The sequence below is a fragment of the Nothobranchius furzeri genome, chromosome 15 (assembly GCF_043380555.1).
Source record: "Nothobranchius furzeri strain GRZ-AD chromosome 15, NfurGRZ-RIMD1, whole genome shotgun sequence".
NCBI lineage: Eukaryota > Metazoa > Chordata > Actinopteri > Cyprinodontiformes > Nothobranchiidae > Nothobranchius > Nothobranchius furzeri.
This window is the reverse complement of record NC_091755.1, coordinates 36,390,121-36,414,880: the sequence shown is the minus strand read 5'-3', so window position 1 is coordinate 36,414,880 and position 24,760 is coordinate 36,390,121. Positions and strand designations below refer to the sequence as shown.

The 24,760-nt window shown below is 42.7% G+C and overlaps 2 protein-coding genes across 3 annotated transcripts; both read left to right on the top strand.

Moving 5' to 3' along the window:
* Positions 1-1,356: 1,356 nt before the first annotated feature.
* On the top strand, positions 1,357-11,880 carry LOC107389460 (oxysterol-binding protein-related protein 2). 2 transcript variants are annotated; one of them, XR_011516649.1, is made up of 15 exons: positions 1,357-1,466; positions 1,728-1,864; positions 1,935-2,043; positions 3,544-3,619; positions 3,854-3,988; positions 4,238-4,335; positions 4,418-4,600; positions 6,662-6,769; positions 6,854-6,943; positions 7,015-7,129; positions 7,608-7,727; positions 8,434-8,557; positions 8,649-8,739; positions 10,621-10,807; positions 11,748-11,880. XR_011516649.1 is itself a non-coding variant. In XM_070544776.1 (14 exons), the coding sequence occupies exons 2-14, from the start codon at positions 1,828-1,830 to the stop codon at positions 10,721-10,723; spliced, it is 1,389 nt and encodes a 462-aa protein (XP_070400877.1). In that variant the 5' UTR covers positions 1,357-1,466; positions 1,728-1,827; the 3' UTR covers positions 10,724-10,950. The 2 variants fall into 2 exon arrangements, 1 of the variants encoding a protein (XP_070400877.1); XM_070544776.1 differs by lacking the exon at positions 11,748-11,880 and having other exon boundaries at positions 10,621-10,950.
* Positions 11,881-16,098: 4,218 nt separating this feature from the next.
* LOC107389462 (proteasomal ubiquitin receptor ADRM1) lies at positions 16,099-24,254 on the top strand. The gene is made up of 10 exons (XM_015965592.3): positions 16,099-16,188; positions 17,408-17,630; positions 17,706-17,822; positions 18,035-18,158; positions 18,247-18,324; positions 18,421-18,514; positions 18,773-19,017; positions 19,160-19,317; positions 20,904-21,006; positions 23,967-24,254. Exons 2-10 carry the CDS (start codon positions 17,421-17,423, stop codon positions 24,068-24,070), a joined length of 1,233 nt encoding a protein of 410 aa, XP_015821078.1. The 5' UTR covers positions 16,099-16,188; positions 17,408-17,420; the 3' UTR covers positions 24,071-24,254.
* The last annotated feature ends 506 nt before the right edge of the window (positions 24,255-24,760 follow it).

The window sequence follows — 24,760 nt, the reverse complement described above, 5'->3', positions numbered from 1 at the left end:
TAAATTGAAATTTTGTTGACCAATCATTCCAGCAATCACCATGTTTAACGTTCATTTAAAATTATACTGTTATTTCATTTGTATTAGCATTATTAGAGTTAAAAGGGCCAGACAACATAATGCTCCTTTGGCCTGGATTACTGCAGCAATGCGGTGTGGCATAAAGTTGATCAGTCTGTAGCACTGCTCAGGAGCCCATGTTGCTCTGATAGTGGCCTTCAGCTCTTCTGAGTTGTTGGGTCTGGCGTATTTCATCTTCTTCACAATACCTCATAGATGTTCTATGGGGTTAAGGTCAGGCGAGTTTCCTGGCCAATCAAGAACAGGGTTACCATGGTCCTTAAACCAGGTACTGGTAGCTTTGGTGCTGTGTGCAGGTGCCAAGTCCTGTTGGAAAATGAAATCTGCATCCCCATAAAGTTGATCAGCAGCAGGAAGTGCTCTTAAACTTCCTGGTAGACAGCTGCGTTGACCTTGGACCTCAGAAAACACAATGGACCATCACCAGCAGATGACATGTCACTCCAAACCATCACTGACTGTGGAAACTTTACACTGGACCTCAAGCAGCACAGATTCTCTGCTTCTCCTCTCTTCCTCCAGACTCTGGGACTTTTATTTCCAAAGGAAATGCAAAATTTACTTTCACCAGAGAACATAACTTTAAACCACTCAGCAGCAGTGCAGTCCTTTTTGTCTTTAGTCCAGGTGAGACGCTTCTGACACTGTCTCTTGTCCGAGAGTGGCCTGACACAAGGAACGTGACAGCTGAAAGCATGTCTTGCATAAGTCTTTATGTGATGGTTCTTGAAGCTGCAGTCCACTCTTTGTGAATCCCCACATTTTTATGTGTTTTGTTTCACAATCATCTCCAGGGTCGTCTCTATTGTTGCACACCTTTTTCTACCACGCCTTGTCCTTCCCTTCACCTCTCTGTTAATGTGCTCGGACACAGAGCTCTGAGCAGCCAGCCTCTTTAGCAGTGACCTTTTGTGTCTTGGCCTCCTCGTGCAAGGTGTCGATGGTCGTCTTTTGGACAACTGTCAAGTCAGCAGTTTCGCCCATGGTTGTGTCGCCTACTTAGTAATTAGCTGATTAGAGTGTGGCACCAGAGGTCTTCAATATTGAACCTTTTCACAATGTTTAAATATTCTGATACTGAACCTGGGATTTTCATTAGTTGTCAGTTATAATCATCAAAAATAAAAGAAGTAAACATTTGAAACATATCAGTCTGTGTGTAATGAATTAATCTAATATAGAAGTTTAACTTTTTGAATGGAATTAATGAAATATTCTAGACTCATCTGCTCTTTGCTTGTTTCCAGACCTCGCCTGGCTGCCAGCTTATTGGCTGAGAGTCCTGTCAATCACGGTGTCCTTGCTGCCCACTTCCGGGAGGCTCCAAGAGGCACAATACTATCCAATTATTGAATATCTGACGGTAACCTAGCATCATTTCACAGGTAACCCGGTGTATCTGTGTGTAAATGGTCTCGTTAGTATGTGTGTGTATCTGTCAGTGAGTTTGTTGAGGTCATTAGTAAAATTTCTGGGCTAACCCAGTGTAGCGTCGATGCTAACAGCTAGTTAGGCTGTCGGAGAGAGGGAGGGAGGGGCTGGCAGGGTGATGTTATTTTATTCATAACATGACATGTTGGTGTTTGGCTCAACCGAGCAAAGGAAGCCGTCCCAGTTCCGCTTAACAACGTGTTTTTCTTTTGCAGGTGGTGTGTTTTAGCCGGCTGATGCTAGCAGGTAGAGGGGCTGGGCCGATGGTGGAAACATGTCAGCTGAGTAACGTTCAGGATTTTTTTTCTGCTCAGAATGAACAGCGAGGAGGAATTTTTCGACGCTGAAACAGGTGAGGCAGGAAGCGTGCATTTGCATGTCTTTGATGTCTCAGTGAGTAAAAGGATCTTTCTCTGGATCAGGGCTGGAGTCGGATGATTCCTGGGAGGTCAGTTTCAAAGATGCTCTGGTGTTTGACAGCAAGCAGGTGGCGGACGGCAGCACGCAGGAGAATGGGGTGTTTGAGCGCAGGTGAGAAGTCAGGTACAACTCTACATAATCTGTCTTGAAGATTCAGTCATCCGTTAATATACCCGGGTTCCTGGGATTCCGATTCTGTCTTGTTTAGGGTTTAACTTCAGAAACACCATTCTGTATCAGACACCGACATGATGTTGATTAAAAATGTTTTCAAATGATGATTTCTCTTATGAAGTGAAGAAAAATGTGACCCAGCCTGGCCCTGTGTGAATTTGGTTCCATGCTTTAGTCATTTCAGCCACATGGGTTGTGCCCTAAATGAGTGGTTACAAAAAGTTCCTTATTGTGACATCATAATAAGGTAAGTTAGTGTAGACCCACCACCACCACTACACACACGCACACACATACACTTTTCGAAACTCATATAGTCTTCTGCTCTGGATGTGGAGGAGGAGCGGCTCTATTTCAAGGCCCTCCAGAATATCTCCTCACCTCAAAACAGCCAATCAGGAGATGGGCGGGTGTCGTCAGCAACAGCTCATTTGCTGTAAAATGACAGAGCACTGAAATGGCTCATTCTGGAAAGTGCTTAAAATGGATCAAATAAAACTACTGAAATTTACTTATTTTATGTATAGAAAAATAAATTATCATAACGTATTCATAACCGGTCTATGTCCCCATTGAAACAAAGGTCAGAGGTTATTTCAGGATGTCCTGATATGGCACTTACACACTAGCGTCGGCTCCGCTCCGCCTGGACTGGGTTGGGAGTCTTCTCATGTTAGATTTTCCCGCGTGCAACCGGACGTCTTTTCAGCACATCCACTTTTGTTTAATAATGGAGACATTGCAGACTTCTCCACACACTTTTGCTTTGTTCCCCTGCTCGGAGATGCACTCCTGACATCACTGACCACCCGTGTGCTCAGTCACGTCCGCATTTCTAAGGCAGTGTGGAATGAACGCTGCCCGACTGGGGCGAGTGGAGTGGAGGAGATGCTAGTGTGTAAGTGGCAGAGAGTGGAATTCATGGTTCCATACAGGATGTGATCCAGGTCCTGAAGCAGCAAAGCAGCCCCAGATCATCACACATCTACCACCATGTCTGACTCTTGGTTTGATGTTGTTTTAGTGGTAGTTTGACTCCAGATGGAATGGGACGCAGGTCGATTAGGTTAAATCTGGTCTATTAATGCATGAAACAATTATTTAAACTTGGATTTTGTATCTACTCAGTGTATCTTCCTCTGGTATTAAAATGTGTTTGCTGATCTCAAACACTGACATGTCAGCGGGGTAGGAAATAAAACCAGTTAAACGAAGAGTTATATATTGAATGTTTTCAGGTTGAGGATGGACCAAAATGAACATCTGACCTGTGTGCAGTTTGTGTATGAGATGTTTGAGATGCTGCTGCTATATACACAAACCATAAATAGTACTTAGAGAGAGGTCAGTCCTAGAAATGGTGGAATGGTAAAAGAAGTGTTTTGATATTTTGTTTTCATTTCTGCTTGTTATGCAAATCTTCCCACATGGCACCAGGAAAAGCCTGCCTGCTGAAATGATCTCCAGGAACAACTTCAGTGTGTGGAGCATACTGAAGAAATGCATCGGCATGGTGAGTCCTGCTGGCTCTCTCAGGACAGTTAAAGGTACAACGCACAGCTGATCTTCTGCTGAGTCATGTCCCAGAACCGTCTGGATTTAGGATTAAATAGAAATAAAAGCAATATTTTTATTACTGCTTTGTCGTTTGATGCACTTATCCTCTCAAGGGTGTGAGAGTCTGCTTATTTGACATGTTTTGTGACAATTCTTGATGAATGTGACTTTATTCATCACAATGTTACAGGAGCTATCCAAAATAGCAATGCCTGTGGTGTTCAACGAGCCGCTGAGCTTCCTCCAGAGAATCTCGGAGTACATGGAGCACACTCACCTCATCCACAAAGCCTGCAGTTTATCCGACTCCATCGAGCGCATGCAGGTCAGAAGGTGTCAGGAGAGCGTGTCGTGTTGAGGTGTTTGTTGGGCTTGTTTACTAGTGACCTGAAGAATAAACAGCTCATTGGTCCAACTCTGAAGTACGATTGAAACCAACATGTTTCATAATTGACAGAATAAGTATTCAGAATAACAGGAAACTGTGATTAATACCATCAAAACTCCACAAATGTCATTTTCTTCTGTTTAGAAGCGAGGAGGATGAGGTCATATGTGTTTGTTCCTGTGACAGGTTGTTGCTGCGTTTGCTGTTTCGGCTGTAGCATCCCAGTGGGAACGGACTGGAAAGCCATTTAATCCTTTACTGGGGGAGACATTTGAGCTCACCAGGTATCAGCAGGGGGTGGGTCTGGATTTCACCGGGCCCTGGTGATCACATTATTTGTGTAACGTGTGTTTTCTTTTTCTAAAGAGAGGATGAAGGATACAGATTAATCTCAGAGCAGGTGAGCCACCACCCCCCTGTCAGCGCCTTCCACGTTGAGTCTCTGAAGCAGGAGTTTGAGTTTCACGGCTCAATCTACCCAAAACTGAAGTTCTGGGGCAAAAGTGTGGAAGCTGAGCCCAAAGGCACCATGACACTGGAGTTATTAAAGTGAGTAACGTGCTTCTTTAAGGTTTTAAAAGCTGACACGTAACCGTTTATGGGTCAGTGCTAATAAAGCGACTTTATAATTGTCTGTTACTTTTATTTAATTAGATAAAATCATAAACAGTAAGCAAAAAAAAATAAAAATGCCACCTGAACCTCCGCGTCCTCTTGTTGTTGTTTACAAAACTTGTTTTCGCCTTTGTTTACAACGCCAAAGATATAAGAAACAATTAGAAATGATAAAGTTTGAACGTAAACCATCGGCTCGCATTAAAATCCCCCAGCATGCATCACAGTTTTGTGTTAAAACACGTTTCTTCACTCAGTTTTGGGTTCTGCCTGGATGAGACCTTTCTGTGAGTGAAGCTGCTCTCAGATAAATAAAAACATAGTGGTGATCCAGGGCTGCACGATATAAGGAAAACCTACGATATTCAATAACGATGATTAATATTGCGATGACGATATTACTTGCGATAAATAAAAACTTAACTCGGGAACAAAAATAATCAAAAACAAAGAAATTCCAAAAATCATTCAAATGAGAAAAGCAAACGATGTGAGGAAAGGGGAAAAGAAATGAAAAAGAAAAGGGACTCACTGGATCCCGGGAAAAGCAGAATTAGCTAAAAGAGCTAACGAAGCTAGCTCAGGTGTTTGCTAACCATCAAAATTAGGGGCCGTCCGCCTCGGGTCCGGGCATCTGACCTATGAGAACCCACCCAATTGGCCAAATGGGTGAAGAGCTCTATTTGATTTGTTAAAAAAATAAAAATAAATAAATACTTCCGTTTGACTGACAGAATGCATCATGTGGAGCAAACATTTGAGCTGACCATTCATTGCGATATTTATCTGTTCTTTGCGATATGCATATTGTGCATGCTGATATCGCGATTACGATATATTGTGCAGCCCTATGGTGATCAGAGTAAACCATGTTCAGCAGGACGGGCTCATCTGGAACTCAGACAGCTCTGCTCGCCAACCTCAGCGATAACAGAACTTCTTTGGGAAGAATTTTCTTATTAAAGTTCATGAGAATAATATTTATCTATAATGATATTCCAAGAAGTGTTTGGTCTGATTTGGTCTTGGTACGTCGGAGCTGTTCCGACTCAGACTGGTGTTTTCCAGAATCCCAGCATCTATATTCAGAACCATCCTGCTCGTGCTGCGTGTTTTATTTGGTTCGACGCCAGCAGCAGCAGCAAGAGCTCCAATCAGGAACCAGATGTGAAATAGATTAAATTCTCCCTGTATTTAGTTGATATGGTTGTTTTTATCGCTGTGTTTATAGAAGTTTAAATATATCAGCTGGTAATTTGTGCTCTAGACCAGTGGTTTCTAACCTGGGGGTCCCAACCCCCACAAGGGGGCGCCAAAGCCTCTCAGTGGGTCGCCAGGACCTCTCCACTTTAAGGGGTTAAAACTTCATTTATTACTTATTTATAGCCTACATTGTGCTCATATTTTTTTTCATGAGTGAAAGTTTACTGATATTAAGACAGGAAACAATTAGTACAGAAAAAGTAACACACTTAAGAACATTTTGCTCAGCTCACTGTTTTATTTTCAAGTGTCAAAAGTTCATTAAAGATAGGACTGGTTGATTAATCACAGCCTTTACAGTAAATAATCTAGTATAAACAGTAATATACACATTTAAGTACATTTTGCTCAGTGTATTTTTTATGTGTCAAACATTTATTGAAAGGAGTGATTGATTTATCAGTGTTTACAAGAAACAATGTGTTCAGAAAAGTAATACAAACTGTTAAGCACGTTATGCTCTGTTTGGTTTTTTTAATGACTTTGTTCTGTACTGGAGCCTACTATTACTGTTATCTATTGAATCCAAGCATATTAAAATGTGCTTGAACAATTTTATCATTTCTTAATAATGTTTGTACTGGAAGAGAGAATGGGAGGGGGTCGTCAAAAATGTTACTGGTAAAAAACGGGGTCCCTTGGGAAAAAGGTTGGGAACCACTGCTGTAGACCAACAGGCTGAATATGTCCAAACGTGTCCCACTGTTTCAGATCTTGTTGTTGTCTTCACAGACACAAGGAAGCGTACACGTGGGTGAATCCGATGTGCTGTGTGCACAACATCATTTTGGGAAAGCTGTGGATTGAACAATACGGAGCTGTAGAGATTACCAACCACAGGTAGCTCTACTGATGCCCTCAAGCACTGTGGGCCAGTGATGATTGATCTTCTTGTTCATTTTTATTGTGTTTGAAACTCCTCAGCACTGGAGATACGTGTGTTCTGAACTTCAAACCCTGCGGGATGTTTGGGAAAGACCTTCACAAAGTGGAAGGCTACATCCAGGACAAAAGGTGAGCGCTCCCGTCAGTCCCGGACAACGCTGACTGAGTTGTTGTCTCGACTGAAATTGTTGTTGAACCAGTAAGAAGAAGCAGCGAGTGATCTATGGGAAGTGGACCGAGTGCATTTACGGTGTTGACCCTAAGCTTTACGAAACCTATAAGAAGACGGCGAACGACTCAAAGAAGCTGAAGCAGGTGAGAAGCCCTGCAGCTGATTTGATCTGACGTGTGGCGGTCTGCTCAGATGAGTTTGTTCACGGTCGTCTTTAACCTGTTGTTATGTGACTGAAACAGTATCTTTTCCTTTCACAACCACATGCAGTGGCATTAGTTTAAGGGAAGGTAAGAGTGTGTTTGATATCTTTAGTGTGCTGCTGCTGTTGTCCAGTTCTGTTCAGAGTGTAGTGATGGTTAGATCATTGCCAGCACTAAGCTATTATGTCTCGCAATGACGTGCGTTGATGCTTGAAAGACGTGCTGGGTTTGTGTCCGCTGTCGTTCTGTTGAAGCACTGAACAGGTCGAGTGAGCTGATCAGGGCACGCAGGAAAGTATTCTTTAAGTGTGTGTGTGTGTGTGTGTGTGTGTGTGTGTGTGTGTGTGTGTGTGTGTGTGTGTGTGTGTGTGTGTGTGTGTGTGTGTGTGTGTGTGTGTGTGTGTGTGTGTGTGTGTAGGAACGTAGCTGTGAAGGTGAGGAGGCAGATGAACTGCCAGATGTTCAGGAAACTGTGACTGTGATTCCAGGAAGTGCCTTATTGTGGAGAGTAACGCCGCGGCCCGCTCACTCAGCACAGGTCAGCATCTCTAATCATCGTGTTTGACAAATAAAATCAGATTTAGTCTGAAAATAATCCGTCTGTTGGAGCACAATCACACAAATCCTATATATGCTGTATGTATATGAGAGAGAGAGAGAGAGAGAGAGAGAGAGAGAGAGAGAGAGAGAGAGAGAGAGAGAGAGAGAGAGAGAGAGAGAGAGAGAGAGAGAGAGAGAGAGAGAGAGAGAGAGAGAGAGAGAGAGAGAGAGAGAGAGAGAGAGAGAGAGAGAGAGAGAGAGAGAGAGAGAGAGAGAGAGAGAGAGAGAGAGAGAGAGAGAGAGAGAGAGAGAGAGAGAGAGAGAGAGAGAGAGAGAGAGAGAGAGAGAGAGAGAGAGAGAGAGAGAGAGAGAGAGAGAGAGAGAGAGAGAGAGAGAGAGAGAGAGAGAGAGAGAGAGAGAGAGAGAGAGAGAGAGAGAGAGAGAGAGAGAGAGAGAGACTTTTAAGATGCCAGTCTGTAAAGCTTATTTTATTTAGTGAAACCATTAGATTTCGCTGAATTTTGCTTTGCTCCAACCCAATCTGCCAACCTTCAGCAGAACGAGGACGGTTCCCTGTCACACCCCAGGAACTTCCCAGACCCCCCTGTGGTGGAAACGCAGCTTTAGCTGATGACACCTTTTTGACATGGTTCCCCTGTATTTTCTACAGGTTTAGTTTTTTGCTTTTCTGTTTCATGTCGCAGATGTATAACTTCACCAGCTTTGCTGTGACACTAAATGAGCTGGAGCCCGGCATGGAGAGGCTGCTGGCACCGACGGACTGCCGGCTGAGACCTGACATCAGGGCCATGGAGAACGGAGACACGGGTAACCGCAGACCGATGTGTCAAAGTGGTTTTATCGTCATGGCTCTCATTAGGTCCCTAGTTATTTCCTCTGTTGTGTTTTGCTTGTGTAGATTTAGCCAGTTTAGAGAAAGAGCGGCTAGAGGAGAAACAGAGAGCTGCACGCAGAGAGCGCTCCGATGATGAGGAGGAGTGGACGACCAGGTGGGTGTTTCAGCTTCTGTGACTCTGCAGCTTTGTTGGTAAACATCTGTTCCCTTTAAAAAGAAAAGGTGTATGGCTGAACGAGTTTTCTTTCATGATTTCCTTCAACGCGTGATTCATAGTGAACAGAAACATTTACAAACAGTGTTGGGAGTAATGCGGTACAAAAGTAATTAATTACTGTAATGCATTGCTTTTAGCTGTAATGTGGTAATGTAAGGCATTACAGGGAAAGAAAATGTTAATATTTACTCGGTACAATTGTCAGTAACGCGGTAATTACAATGCATTTTTAAACCCAGAATCAAGATGTGTTCCTTAAAAATTCAAATTCATTCAACCCGAAGAAAGATCCAGTATCTGCATATATTACGTCATTTATGGACTCAGCTTTGCGGGCAGAGAGGACGCTGCGGTAACGGCTCAACTACTCCAGCTGCGTCCTGCACGCGGCCGCTGCCACATTCACAAAATCGCTCCACTAAAACAAAATAATTCACTTGCGATCGTTCATATCAGCGCATATTCTCTGGTATTTTGAGCTTTTCTGACGTGCTTTGCCTCAGCTGAGTTAATCTGGGCTCCGGTGATTTCAACTCATTACTGCTGGAGCGCCGCGCATTTGAAGATCCCTTTGGCTGATTAGTTAGAAAGTAGGAAGTCTAGGAAACAGTTTTTTCTGGAAGACGGAGAAAACATGCAGCATGCAGGAAGGTTAGAGAGAGAAAGGGCAGGAAATTATTCAAATAAACCCTAGAAAAAAAAGAAAAAAGTAGGTAGATTTATCCCCAAGACACATTTTTACCAGTGAAAAGCAATAATATATAAACATTTAATATTTATACATGTGATAGAATCAGATCACCCCAGAAGTCAGTCCCACATCCAGGGCCGTATCAAGGCATTTGGGGACCAAGACAAATATAGGCTTGGAGCCCCCACCACCTCACTCCCTGCTCAGTTAAAATGAGATGGCAGCGTACTGAGAGTACAGATTGTTGTTGCTTTTATTTAATAAACAATCATTTTAAAGCACTGTTATGATATCTGACTGTTTTTAACAGCAATCCTAGCTCAGACACCACATCATTGTCATGAGCTCACTGAGCGTCAGATTACCAGATTCATACTGAAGTTGTTTTGGTGAAAGTAACTTAAAGAGCAAGTCACCCCCAAATCAACTATTGTTTTCTGATAAACTATATAAATGCGTGTCTAATTGTGCTGCAGACACGTGTAGTCAATAGTTTTGCACTTTAGTGCATTTTAGTTCAAATTTAAATTTTCTGCCTGAAACTGTCAGTGTTGTGCCGTTGTCAGGTAAAAACTCTGCACTGCATTTGAATTTAAATCTGCCACCGCTATTGGCTAAGAGGTATGCTATGATGTAAACTGGTACATTATGATGTCACAATGTCGTGAGTGTGTGTATTTGTTAGTGGCTCCACCCTCTCGGTCTGCTAGGCAACAGCATTTGTTGCATTTTTCAAACATGAAGTGGGAGTGAAGTGCGCTACTTGTAAAGGGTGACTTGCTCTTTAAAGTAATGCAAAAGTAGTGTAATGTCTTACATTTTAAAATCAGTAATATTGTAATGTAATGAATTACTTTAAAATGAGGGTAACAAGTAATAAATAATGCATTACAGTTTTGAAGTAACTTGCCCAACACTGTTTACAAACATGACAGGAGATGACATCAGAACATCAAACTCTATTAATAAATAAATAAAGGAAAGATGTTTTCCTAACCTCCGCTCCAACACCGACACACTTCCTTTTATTTTGTACTTGCATCACCTCGCGGCTGTGTGTGTGCACGTTTGTCTCTTGACTCATTGGTTGTGTAAACCATCTTCTAACCTGCTGGTTGTCTCTCCAGGTGGTTCTCGCTGGGAACAAACCCTCACTCAGGAGCCGAGGATTGGCTCTACGCGGGTGGATACTTTGACAGGAATTACGCCGACTGTCCCGACATTTACTGACACGGGAGACAATCAGCATTTCTGATGGCGTTCACTACTTTCTCAGCATCTCAGATTTGTGACGTCATGGCCAGCTGCTCACTGGTACTGTGTTTTTATTAGAATCATTAAAAACTGACTTCTGTCAGTGACCGTGTCCTCCTGCAGGAACCGGACGTTACTAAAGACTTTCAGAGCTTGGCGAACGTCGAACCTCCCTTGTTAGTTAACCTGAAAATGTTAAATACTCACCGTTTGAAGGTTTCAGACCAGCAGCTGCCAGTGGTCGCCACGGCAACCAGCTGCCGCAGAACACCCAGTTACAGTTCATTTAGGAGTTTACCTGTAAGAGAAACACACTTGAGTAAATTTTCATTCAGACATCGGGTTATTTTGTCACATCTGCTACGTTTCTCTAACCAAACCAGGAAGTTAGAAGTCTATTTTATTCAACATTAAATAACTTTAAAACGTCACAAGTGTTTCTGTGAATTGAGAAGCTGCTTGTAACCACGTTTACACCCACGGTAAGCAGTTGTCGGTACGTTGCGTAGCTGTCCGATGTAATGTGTGTAAAACTTGTGCATGCATGCAGGATGTTGAATGACACAACTTAAAGCCATGGAAACTTTACTGCACTGAGTCAAAATGTATTTGTGGAAAAACTAAAGCAAGTAGTTGCAGAGTTGACTTCTCCTATTTTAGCTGCAGCGGTTAAAAAGGTTTTTAAAACTGAACAAACAAGACGTGTGGAAGGGCTTGAGGTTTGGATCATTCGCTGAGTGAGAGGTCTGGGTAAGAAGGCTGAAACAGGACGGTTAATGAGCCTGCACCTTTGTTTTTGTTTTTGTTTTTTTCACGTGTTTGAAGCATTAAAGTTTGGAGACGAGTCTGCATGAATAAGGCCAGAAAGATTAGAACTCCAGCTTGAGAAGTTACTATTTTAGCTGATTTGCACATTTTAAATTTAGCCAAATTAACTTCTTGGCACTAATATAAAAACACCTAAAACGAACAGAACGTAAAAGGTTTTTTTTTTTTTCAGGTAAAGTCTGAAAAGAAAGCGTTAAGATCTTCAGGAGGTTCCTATGGAAGTTGAGTGATGCCGATTTTAGGAATTGTGGGTACGACGACACGTTTGACGAATGGCTGCAACAGTATTTGAAGTGTTTCTGTTCAAGCCCCTTAGAAGGCACAGTTAGTGAGACTGAACATAAACCTATGCAAGCTGCTCCATCAAATCAGCTACAATGAAGTGAGAAAATCCACCGTTATTGAGATGTTTTTTGTTTTTTTGGTCCGACACTTAAGAGCCCATAGTTCATGAATGTGTGCTGAAGGTGAAACTAGTTCTTGGATGGTTTCGTGTGTTTGTTGCATAAAAGCTGCACATTTGAGCACTCGAGGTCCTATGCACTTAGTGAAATCTGCTCCTGCTCCTCCCTTTACTCTGGATTTAAAGCACTTTGTGAAGCCTGCAGCTGCTCAGAGCTGCAGGCCCAACCTCATCACTCTTCTCATCTCTGCTCTGTTGAGCGTCTGTGTGAAACTGTTTACACACCTTTCTTCAATCCTATTGTTACCCATACACAACCATGTGAAGCTGAAGCATATAAATAAACTATGGACTAAAAGTTGACCTGTTTCTTTGGACGATGCATTATTTCAAGTAAAAGTGCACCTGGCCCAGACCACATCAGCAGCAGAGTTCTCAGAAACTGTGCACAGCAACTAGGTGGTGTGTTTCAGACCTTGTTGCAGAGCTCCATGGATACAAGCACAGTTCCCCAGCTCTGGAAACACTCTACGGTCATACCCATCCCCAAGACCAGCAGGGTTAAGGCTCTCAATGATCTTCGACCCGTGGCTTTGACCTCTTAACCGATGAAGGCTATGGAGAGGATCCTGAAACATCACATTATCGGAGCCTTACACCCTCCGTTAGATCCACTTCAGTTTGCGTATCGGAAAGGGAGAAGTGTTGTTGATGCAAAAACATTCATCTTAGACATGGTACACAGACATCTGGAGATCCCAAACTCTTCAGCTAGACTGCTGTTTGTTGACTTCTCTTCAGCGTTTAACACCCTGCAACCTCACATCCTGGCTGGCAAACTCGCTTCTCTTTTTCACCTGGATGATCAGATGATCCTATGGATCCTGGATTTCTTAACTAACAGATCACAAAGAGTGCTGGTTAACAACACTCTCTCAGACCGTCTTTACACCTCCACTGGCACCCCGCAAGGCTGCGTGTTGTCTCCTCTACTCTTCATTCTCTACACAGATGACTGTAGATCCATCCAGCCTGACAGTTATATGGTAAAATACGCTGATGACACTGTGCTCCTGTCTCTTCACCACGGGCAGGTCCTGCAGGAGTTGGTGGATTGGTGTGACACTGCATGCCTGGAGCTGATTGTGACCAAAACTAAGGAGATGGTGGTGTCCTCAAACAAACAGAGCGCTGGTTACCGCTGCCTCCACTATCATTCATGGACAGCCAGTGGAGCTGGTTGAAGAGTATAAATATTTAGGGACCACCTTTGATCACCTCCTGAAATTCGCTTCCAACACTGAGGACATCCTCAGAAAGTGCCAGCAACAGCAAAGACTCTACCTCCTGAGGAAGTTGAATTCATTTGGAGTCAGGAAGGACATTTTACTGATTTTCTATTATTCTTTTATAGAGAGTATTATCACATTTTCCATCCCCTGTTGGTTTTATTCTGTCAGCCTGAAGTATAGAAACCGTCTACAAAGCACCGACAAGGTGTGCTCTCGGATCATTGGACTACCACTGCGAAACTTAACTTCTCAATGTGACCATAATACAGGAAGTTTAGCACAGAAAATCATTAAAGACCCATCACACCCTCTTCATACTGTTTTCGAGTGGCTGCCCTCCAAACGCCGACTTCGATGCCCATGCTGTAAAACAGTGGTTCCCAACCTTTTTCCCAAGGGACCCCTTTTTTACCAGTAAAATTTTTGACGACCCCCTCCTATTCTCTCTTCCAGTACAAACAGTATTAAATAATAAAATTGTTCAAGCACATTTTAATATGCTTTGATTCAATATGTAACAGTAATAGTAGGCTCCAGTACAGAACAAAGTCATTAACAAAACCAAACAGAGCATTATGTGCTTGTCAGTGTATTACTTTTCTGAACACATTGTTTCTTGTAAACACTGATAAATCAATCATTCCTTTCAATAAACGTTTGACACATAAAAAATACGCTGAGCAAAATGTACTTAAATGTGTATATTACTGTTTATACTAGATTATTTACTGTAAAGGCTGTGATTAATCAACCAGTCCTATCTTTAATGAACTTTTGACACTTGAAAATAAAACAGTGAGCTGAGCAAAATGTTCTTAAAAGTGTGTTACTTTTTCTGTACTAATTATTTCCCGTCTTAATATCAGTAAAATGTTCACTCAGGAAAAAAATTTGAGCAAAATGTAGGCTATAAACAAGTAATAAATGAAGTTTTAACCCCTTAAAGTGGAGAGGTCCTGGCGACCCACTGAGAGGCTTTGGCGCCCCCTTGTGGGGGTCAGGACCCTCAGATTAGGAACCACTGCTGTAAAACACAGAGGAGGAGAAGTTCCTTTGTTCCCAGAGCTGTGTTTCTTCTTAATTCTCAGTGCAGATAGGGGGCGTGTGCATTACTTGTATGTGTGTGTGCATGTAGTTACATGTATGCATGTGTATTTGTGTGTATGTGTGTGTGTGTGTGTGAGCCAAAGGTTTACTCATTGTTGGTCATTTACATGTGAGGTTATGACATGAATGCGTATATAGGTTTTATGGGTTTTACAAATGTGTAAATTGGTTGTGTTTTTAGAATTTAGAGATTTTAGTGCCGGCTGCTTCACAATGCTGTCTCGAATTGCCCCTCGGGGACTAATAAAGTTGTCTTGAGTCTAATGCTAGAAAGGTGCAGCATGTAAGAATATAGTGAGAAAATCCCAAGAGTCTAATGTTTCAGTCATTTTTGAAGGAAAGTTATACTGTAACATATTTCATATCCAGATGGCTGCAGGGATTTTTAGTTTTTCTCCCTTCAAAACAAAGTAAGGAGGGATGTAACTACTGTTAAACATCAGTGAGTGTGGGGTTCGCGTGTCTTCTGCGAGCTAATACGGCAGCGTCAACAATTATAGTTTGACAACGGCCTGCAAAAAGCTCCAGAATTGCTTAGTGGTTGCAGTAACCCCATTTTACCACAGGATGTCATTTTTACTTCATTTCTACATAATGCACCTTTAATTCAAAGAAAAAATCCAGGTAGTGGGCTCATTGTTATTCCACATGCTACTGTTCATTCATAAAATAACTTTAAAATAAGTTTTGTGCTATCTACATAAAATGTCCATAATTTGATGAGTTTCAATGTTTTATAAATTACTAAGAGCACAGAGACAGAATGATGTCAATCTGAGTCACTATTTTCTAATCCTTGTGTGAAAAACAATGAATATTTTAGTAATCATCTAGTTATAGAAATTATTATGAATGTTTATATACTGCCAATTCACAACACAAGTCATCTCAAGGCACGTTACAAACATTCCTAGAACCTTTTAAACAGTTCAGTTCATTTGTCCAATTGGTTAAGTCTTTTAAAGCAATCCAGCAGATTGCATTGAGTTTACAGCAATCCCTATACTAAGCAAGCATGTAGCGACGGTGGAGAGGAAAACACCTTAACGGGAAGAAAAGAGAGAAATCCAGATTTTTATGTCTTCAAGACATGTCCGTAATATACCTGGACACTCGTACACGCCTGGACAAATGTCTCAATAAATACTGCCACCTGCTGGTATTCTGAGAATTTTAATTAGATATACTTTGAGAGATTATCACAAGGAGTGTTCCCAAAGTGTGTGTGTGCGTGCGCATAAAATAAATGTCGATAAATAGATACATGTGTAAAATGAATGAATAAAATAAAATATATCACAAAATAATATTGAAAACAAATACATAAAAAAACTAGTAAATAAAGAAACGTAATTATTTATTGACAGCATGATTCCTCCACATCCCGAGCGGTGAAGAAAACGTCCATCCATCCATTGTCTGTACCCGCTTTGTCCATGTAGGGTGACACTATCTTACATAAAATTGATTAGTGGATCACCAAACAAAAAAGCTTTAAAAACTATAACTATTTGCACCACCTATAATTTATTTGGATGTGTGTAGTGCACCCCCTGGCATATGTTTCATCTTCTTTGTTCAACTTTGTATGCAATTTGTTTGTATACCTATCACCTTGTTCAATAAAGTTTTGGAAGAAAAAAAACGCAGCTGCTGTGCTCTCTCTACCGAACTTGCTGCAGCTTTAAAACCCACTTGATTGGCAGGCTATTTGATCAATCACAACGAGGCGGCTCCTTTCGTCAGCCAACCACAACAGTCGTCGCGGGGTTGAATCGTATTAGCTGCTGAACGGTAATTCACGGAGAAATGTGAGTATAAACTCTTGTTGTCCTTCTATTTTGAGCTATAAACACACCCCCGGCTACATGTTTGGTCTGTGGATATGAGACACCAAGCGGTAGCTCGGTGGTCAGCTAATGGAGATTGAAACGGACCGCAGGATGCCGAGTCATCTGGGTTGTATGGTTGTATCTGCTCCAGGGCTGGGCTGCCACCCTCCAGCCAGGCTGCCTCACCAGTGGCGGCGCTAGGGGGCGCTATAGCTACCCCTGGATTAGTCATTGTATCTCCATAGTACCCCCAAGTAAATATTAGATTTTTTTTAAAAAAAATTTACAATTTAAATTTACTTTAACGTGTGGATGTGATATTATTTAACAAACAAAACAAAAATAATCAGTCAATTATCATATAAATAGTAAAAACTTAAACCAAAACAGGAAATTGATCTTAATCTTTGACTTCATTTTCCACCTGCGAAGAGTGAAAGGTAGAGCTAGTGGTAAAATGGGTCGGTTTTTGTTGCCCAAATTTCCACAGGTTCAGTCAGAAATGAATGAATCTTTGGAAGTGATCTCAGACCCACAAAAACCTACGGATCTGGATGAAGAGAGTCAATCCTCAACCGCCGCAGCAGTCGAGGGTTTTGCCGCTGGAAATGCTAACACTAACGTTAGCTAACCTTGCCACACTATAGATGGTTTTCTGTGTGGCTGTATGTGTTTATGATTTCATGGAAGTCAGCGATTGTTCATATGTTTATGATGTATTTTAATGATTGTTTCAGGTGTTGTTGAGGTGTTGCGCACGCATGTGTATCTGCTAGTGTTGAAGGTGTTTTAGAGAACAATAGGTACGCATGACCACTTACTTCATAGCACCCTCAATAAAAAGACTGGATCCTTCATTGCACCTGCAGAAAAACATTTCTGGAGCCGCCACTGTGTCAGACATGCCTATATTAATGTTTTGGAGAAGTAAGAATGCTAAATGATTAATCGTTCTGACACTATTAACAACAAAGCTGCTGGATCTGGACCATCTCCTCCTGTAACTGATGAAACCATGAACTCCAATCTCTAGCAGAGCATCCTGCAGGAGAATGTCTGACCATTGACCTTAAGCAGGCCATTCGTGCTGGAACACCCTCCAAGGATGTTACACTCACTAATTAGTTTCATAGTCAGTTTCTTTTCATACTTTTCTCATCTGACTAAAGTTCCCTGTTTCTCCTCTTCCTCCCTGCAGCTCTCTCTTCATCATGGCATCTGGAGCTTTGTTTCCCAGCTTGGTTTCCGGTTCCCGTGGCTCCTCCAGTAAATACCTGGTGGAGTTTCGGGCTGGTAAGATGACGATGAAAGGCAGCACAGTGACCCCTGATAAGCGTAAAGGTCAGGTCTACATCCAGCAGACTGATGACTCCCTCATACACTTCTGCTGGAAGGATCGTACAACTGGCAACGTGGATGATGTAGGTGATGTAGTCTGGTTGTGGTACCAGCAGACCTGTGTTGATCTTTAAAAATAATGCAGCCTCCGTTTGTAGGACCTGATCATTTTCCCTGATGACTGTGAGTTCAAACGGGTCAGCCAGTGCACCACCGGGCGAGTTTATGTGCTGAAATTTAAAGCCGGCTCTAAACGACTCTTCTTCTGGATGCAGGTAGACTGCTTCCTTAGACCTGCTTCAGCTTTGTGTTTTTGTGGATCAGATGATTTTAGGTAGTCCTAAAACTGTCTAAAAACCCACGTAGCAGCATGATCCTTTTATGCAGATCCTACTAAATAAACATCGTAGGACAAATGTTAAAATCTATCGAAGGATAAAATGTTCCTTCCATCTGAAACACCTGAGCTTGTGTTTTCTGATATCAGGAACCAAAGAACGACAAAGATGATGAGTTCTGCCGTAAAGTGAACGAGTACCTGAACAACCCGCCCATGCCCGGGGCGCTGGGCAGCGGTGGCAGCGGAGGACATGATCTGTCTGCTTTGGGAGGTATTTGACCCGCCTCGTCTTCCAGTGTACCTTTAACAGCTCTGTTTCTATGTGGTTTGTCACCTGCTTTCTTTTCTCACGTGTGAAGGTGAGGGTGGCCTGCAAAGCCTTCTGGGAAACATGAGCCACAACCAGCTCATGCAGCTCATTGGACCAACCGGACTAGGTGGGATCGGTGTGCAAATGTTCAAGCTATTGGTACAAAAACCGATGAAGATCGGGCGTTGTCAGGTTAAGTTGATGACGTTTCTGTTAAAATCAGGTGGTCTGGGGGCGCTGGCTGGTCCAGGATTGGCTAACCTTCTGGGGAGCAGCAGCAGTAGCAGTGTTCCTCCCGTCAGCAGCTCCTCCACAAGGTGACCCATGTCTGTTCCTCCCAGTAAAGAAAACATGATCAGTTTTACAAATGTAATCAACACTTTGGAATACAGGAGGAGAGGAAAGGATTCATAAACCGTGTGATTTCAATTAGTTCACTTTCAAATCCTCAGATTTGTTTGCAAGGACTCCTGTTGTTCTGCTCACCCTCGTTCTCTGACCACACTATGAAAACCTGACTTTTATTCTAGATTAGTTGTTTTTAGGTGGTTATTAACAGATTTCTCTTCTTCCAGTCCCTCCACAGCCGTCACACCGACCTCCACCGCCCCTGCCAGCCGACTCGGCTCCTCCCAGGTGCCCACCACTCCCATCACCCCCTTAGCCACGTCTGCTGCCTCTCCCACAGCCACCACCCCCACAACCCCCGCCGCATCCTCTCTAGCAGCAGCTGCAGCGGCTAACCCCACACAGCCCATCCAGCTAAGGGACTTGCAGAGCATCTTGGCTACCATGAACGTTCCTGCCGGCAGTCAAGGAGGTGAGGCTGAACAGCAGGATCAACAGCCAAAATCATTACAAACGTTAATGCTGTCAGCATCCTATAAATGTGCATGAGATATTTTCAGTTCCTTTTATGGGTAGGGGTAAAACGCCAGCTTAGCCGTGTGTGTTTCCTGCAGTGGACCTTGCCAGCGTCCTAACCCCTGAGGTCATGGCTCCCATCCTGGCGAACCCAGAGGTGCAACAGAGGCTGATGCCCTTCCTGCCATCTGGAGAGTCTCTGCCTCAGAGCTCAGATGAGCTTCACAACACACTCGGCTCGCCTCAGTTTCAGCAGGTGTGTTCTCAGCTAATGGATGTTCTAGTTTCAACTTTCCATCAAATGACAAACGCGACAGCTTCTCCTGGATTTATTCTGCAACTCGTAGCTCGTGTGCAGAGAAAGCGTGTGAGCAGTGTTCTGTCAGCTGTCCTGTGTACTGATACTTCCTGGCCATTTCTCAATGTGTAATGTGGGGCGATGGTGGCACAGGAGTTAAGTGCTCGCCCCGTAATCGGAAGGTTGCAGATTCGAGCCCCGCTCAGTCTGCCGCTGTCGTTGTGTCCTTGGGTAAGACACTTAACCCACGTTGCCTGCTGGTGGTGGTCGGAGGGACCGGTGGCGCCAGTGCTCGGCAGCCTCACCTCTGTCAGTGCGCCCCAGGGCAGCTGTGGCTACATCGTAGCTCATCCCCACCAGTGTGTGAATGTGTGTGTGAATGGGTGAATGACTGCTTGTGTTGTAAAGCACCTTGGGGGGTTCCAGGACTCTAGAAGGCGCTATATCAAATACAGGCCATAAACTTGTGTACTCGCGTCCTTTAAAACGTCATCAACGACGGGCCAAGTACTGTTCCAATACCAAGTACAAATCATGGCAAGTTTGCTCTTAAGTTCCCAGATGTGTTCTTGCTCCGCCCAACATATCCAGGATGCATTGATGCATCCTTCTGCAGACTTGGAACAGCGCAGCATCTCACAAAGCATTGCGTCACGAACCGTGTATGCTCCGAACGTCAGAAGAGAAAATTAATAACTGTAAAGTTTTATATTAGAAATGAAATAAAGGAGTATAAAGCTGTCATTGTAAATAATTGTGTGTAACCTGTAAAATTTGCCGTGTGTATTTGGGTTTTACTATTAACCCTCTGATGCATGAATTATGAAATCTTCAACCATGATTTTTTAAACAATTTTTTTCATTCATCTTTAGGTGTGAATGAAACAAATTTCAACAAATATTTTTTGTACCATTTTGTTAATTTACAAATGATTTATTACATGTCCATCTCAGTGGACAACGTGCATTCTGAACATGAAATATGTTGGCTTGACTTACTGAAGTCCAAATGGAGGGGCTCACATGCAATAAAGTCTTCAACAGCTGTGCTTAATAGCAAAAATAAAGAAACAATTTTGAGTACCTGTCCACTGTAGTGACCATTATGCATCAAAGGGTTAATGATCCCGCCAAATGCTAACTAGCTAAGCCACTATCAAAATAAAAGCAGCGTAGCTTTGTTTTGATGGGAAAAAGTTTTTTATTTGAGAAATGTTGGCATTTTATCAGTTTTGATCAAAAGTGGACCAAATATAATACAAATAACACGTATTTGTTTTTATTTTGTTATTTAAGGCACAAGACTTTTATTTCTATGTTTAATCATAACAACGGGCAGCGCTTGTTGCCATGATGCAACGGAGTACAGTTATGACCCAAATGTCGTCTCCATACTCGGTAGGACGGACTTCCTGGTGTCTTTGCCAAGAACATACTTGTCTAGTACACAAGGATGTACTAGTGTCCTTGTGTTTTGAGAGATGGCCACTGTCTGTGTACTGATACTTCCGGTTTCCGTGACGACACTTCCTGTCTGTGTGCAGGCTATGAGCATGTTCAGCAGTGCTCTGGCGTCCGGTCAGTTAGGACCTCTCATGAACCAGTTCGGCTTGCCTGCAGAAGCTGTCGAAGCAGCCAACAAAGGAGGTCAGTGCTCTGCTCTAATCACACCAACACTGTATTATAATGTTTTAACAGAAAATTTAAACGTCGTTTTTATTACAAATAAGGATGTTCCATTTGTACTGCAGCTGCAACAAGATCTGCAATTGTTATTTATTTAAGACAATTCACCAGAACAGTCAGCTAACTCACACCAGTGGTGGATCTAGGATTTTTCTGAGTCTGGGGCCGTCGAAGTCCAAAGTATCTGTTGATTAGAGATGTTTTTAGAAACATTCATCTTCGTGTAGTTTAAAATCCACTGAGTCTTGTTGTTTTCAATTTCTGATTCAGCTTCTCAACAGCGATCATTAAAGGGACTATAAGGAAGTTTGACAGTCAAAACATGTATAGAAATAATAATGTCTTCTTCATACATTCTCCTGCAATGCCCTGGTCCTGTAGAATGAGCATTTTTACTGTGATTGTCTGTTTTTCTGTAAAATCACAGAAAGAGAGATGCTCGGGTCGAGTAGGCTGCTTCATGCGTGTTCACGCTCAGGCATAGCCCGTAGCGTTTGCTATCCGTAGCTTTAGCAGCAGAGAGAGAGGCAATGCCACTTTGTCGCTGTTCCTAACGCCTAGTGACAAACCTAGCTACATTTCTGAGGACCCTTAGCTACTTCCTGTAGAACTTTCTTCTAGATATTTCCTGCAAATTAGCAACAAAATAGCCATTTTCGCTCCGAACCGTTCTTTGGATTGACGTTGTTTCAGCTGTCATCAAGGATATAAAAGTTACAGAAACATCGGATGTTACTGGCGTGTAGCTCACCTTGTGAGATGTCTGACTCATGCAGATGACCTGGGTTCGATTCTGGGTGTGAACATAATTTTTTGGAGTGTCTTTCTTACATTAGTGGTATATTTTTTAACAGTAAGAAGACGCCCAAGTTTTTATTTGAGACTTGCCGAACGGCATTGAATTCACCGATAAAAAAGATGTGGGTTCAACTTTCATTTTGGAACAATTTTTCAAGCAAGGGAAGGGAATGATCTGAGCATGCAGGAGGACTGACCCATCTTAAACCTTTGTCGGCTGTGCTGAAGAGAAAGGTACAGAACCAAATTATTTAATTAATTAGCTGTGCGTTCTCCTGTCCTCTGTCCTCCGGGCCACACACACACACACACACGGGACTGTCTCAGCTGTTATTTTCGTTAAGGAGTGTGCACGTACAGCATGTGCTCCTCGTGCACGAGCCTACTATTGAAGCTGCCATTACACTTTTGGCCTGAGGGGGCAATCGCGAGCATAAAAATTCTAAACTCCGAAAAGTCCCTTTTAATAAAGAAACACTGATTAGTGAAGACCTACCCGGCTTTGCAGTTGCAGTGAGGATTTATCTGTTCGCTTTGGTCGTCACCCACAGGTGATGAAATAACGCTGTCACTCTGCTCGTCGGGCCTGACTCCCGCTTTTAGCACGACTACGGCTTTCTGTTGTGCAGAAGAGATCGGTCCAACTTTCCTTGAGATAAAATAATCGCAGACCTACAGACTTTTGAAAGCCTTTCAGTTTCATGAGTGAAGGGTCCAGGGCTTTCAGATAAATAGGAATAAGTGTCTCCCCAGCAGAAAAAAACACAGGCAAATCGGACCATAATTTTTTGTCATTAGACATTTAAGTGTTTATATATCGGGGATTTCACCTCCAAACTCTCTTGAAAGTGTATGTTGCCTATCGATAGCAGGTCTTATTGTGATGTCAACTAAGATCCTCCTATTAGTCCAACACAAGATTTCATGCTGGAAGTTCTTATTTGGGTCATTAGCGCCACCAGTGTTTGGACTTGGAATTGCATCCACCTATAATCTGATCACAGTGCAAAGAACAGATGAGTGACAGGACAGGGGCACTTCAGGGGGCCAATCAGATTTCAGCAGTGATCAATGGGAAGCCTAAGTCATGTCCATCTACTTCTAGACCACGGGTCCCTCACTGCCAAACTAGGTGAACGGGAGTCTAAAGGCAGAAACGTTTTCTGATCCCGTTTGATATGTGCCATGGATTTCTCAAACGATGTCTGTGCCATTTAAAGACAAATTGCATGCCAAGAAAGCGCTTAACAGGAAGTAAGTTATTTCAGGTTTTGTGTGAAAAGACGTAGCCGACTACAAATGCTCATCTCACCAAATTAACGTCATCAAACCAGACACGGAGAAGAGAAGAAAAAATGGCTGAGTTTAGCGAGCTTCTCATCCTTCCAAGATGAAAGAAGGTGGAGAGAATCACTCTAAATCTGGCCATGCGGTTAGTAGCAGCTACACTAGAGATGACGCTGTGATGTCATATATGCCACGTCTGATATGTACTTTTTTTAATCTCCTATTTTTACAAGCCAATAAATCTTATAGTTGAAACACACAATTATTTTCATTTAAATTGATTGTGTGTGATTCAGGGTGTGAGGCAACGTGGATTAGAAAATAGCTTATTGACTTGCATCCATTTTCTTTTGTTCTGGGGGCCCGTGAGCCAACCAGAAGGGGGGGTAATCGGTTTCTCAGTGTAGTGGCAAAACCTTCAGTGTTAATGGAGTTTCACTGTTTTATTTCATACTGACTGCTGGAGATGGGCACCAGTCTCCCAGACCCTGCATGGACAAGCGGGTTCAGATGGATGAATATGTTACTGGTTTTATTTATACATGACTGTCACCTGCTGGTAGGAATAATGTGAAATAATCCAAACATTCACTGTTCGGTAATAAAAATAAATCCCTAAAAGGCTCTAAAGGCCGTAAAAAGGCTTGTAGCGTGCAGTTCCTCTGCAGCCCAACAGTTTGTTTCATCCAGTGTTGTGTGTGATGTTTAGTCTGTTTTTTCTGATCAGCTGATAAATCTGTAAGCCGCTTCTTTCTAAACCTTCAGATTGAGTGATTTAACAGCTAATGGAGAAGCTGCTTTATAGATAACAAGGTCTGTCTATGGTTGTCCCGCAGATGTGGAGGCTTTTGCCAAAGCCATGGAGACGGACACAAAGCTGGACATGGACGGTGGCTCCAAAGACAAGAAAGACGACGATGAAGACATGAGTTTAGATTAGATGTTCTCTGAAGACAAACACATATTTATTTGTATTAACCTGCTGCTGTTTTGCTTCTTTCACATATTCCTGAAGACAGACATTAGTAGTCGAACCAGTGACTCGACTGATCTTGTTAGGATGTACTGATTCTGCATGTCATTCTCACACCTCACCAAGGACATAATAAAGTCTTAAAAACAAACCCACTTTTAGATGTTATGTAGTTAATAACAGATTTTAGTTCTGAGGGTGGCAAACATGTGGCAGGCCACACCTTCCCAACATGGCGGGCCTGTGGATCCATCACAGCTGAATGCTGGGTCTGTTGGCTTGGTCATGTGGGGTGTGTGTGATCGGAGTCTGGATAGTGACTGAAGAACGGGGGTCTGACAATTTCAGAGACTTTAATTTTAGGAGACATACATTCATGTTGACTTACACAGATCTGTAATATAAATATTTCCCACGACAGAAGTTTGATCATCTAAGTTGGATGAAAAGTCACAGCGAGATGAAGAAATACCGACGCTAAACACCACGTTGGACTGAATTACTAATCCTTTCAACGTCACTGTGGTTTCAGGCACTTTTTCCACAACAGTTCATCTAAACCCCAAAGAGCTGCTGACCACACACAAACGTGTATTCATGAACACGAAGACGCTTTTGTGTCCCTACAATCAAAACACTGAAAGCTACCGTGTGAAT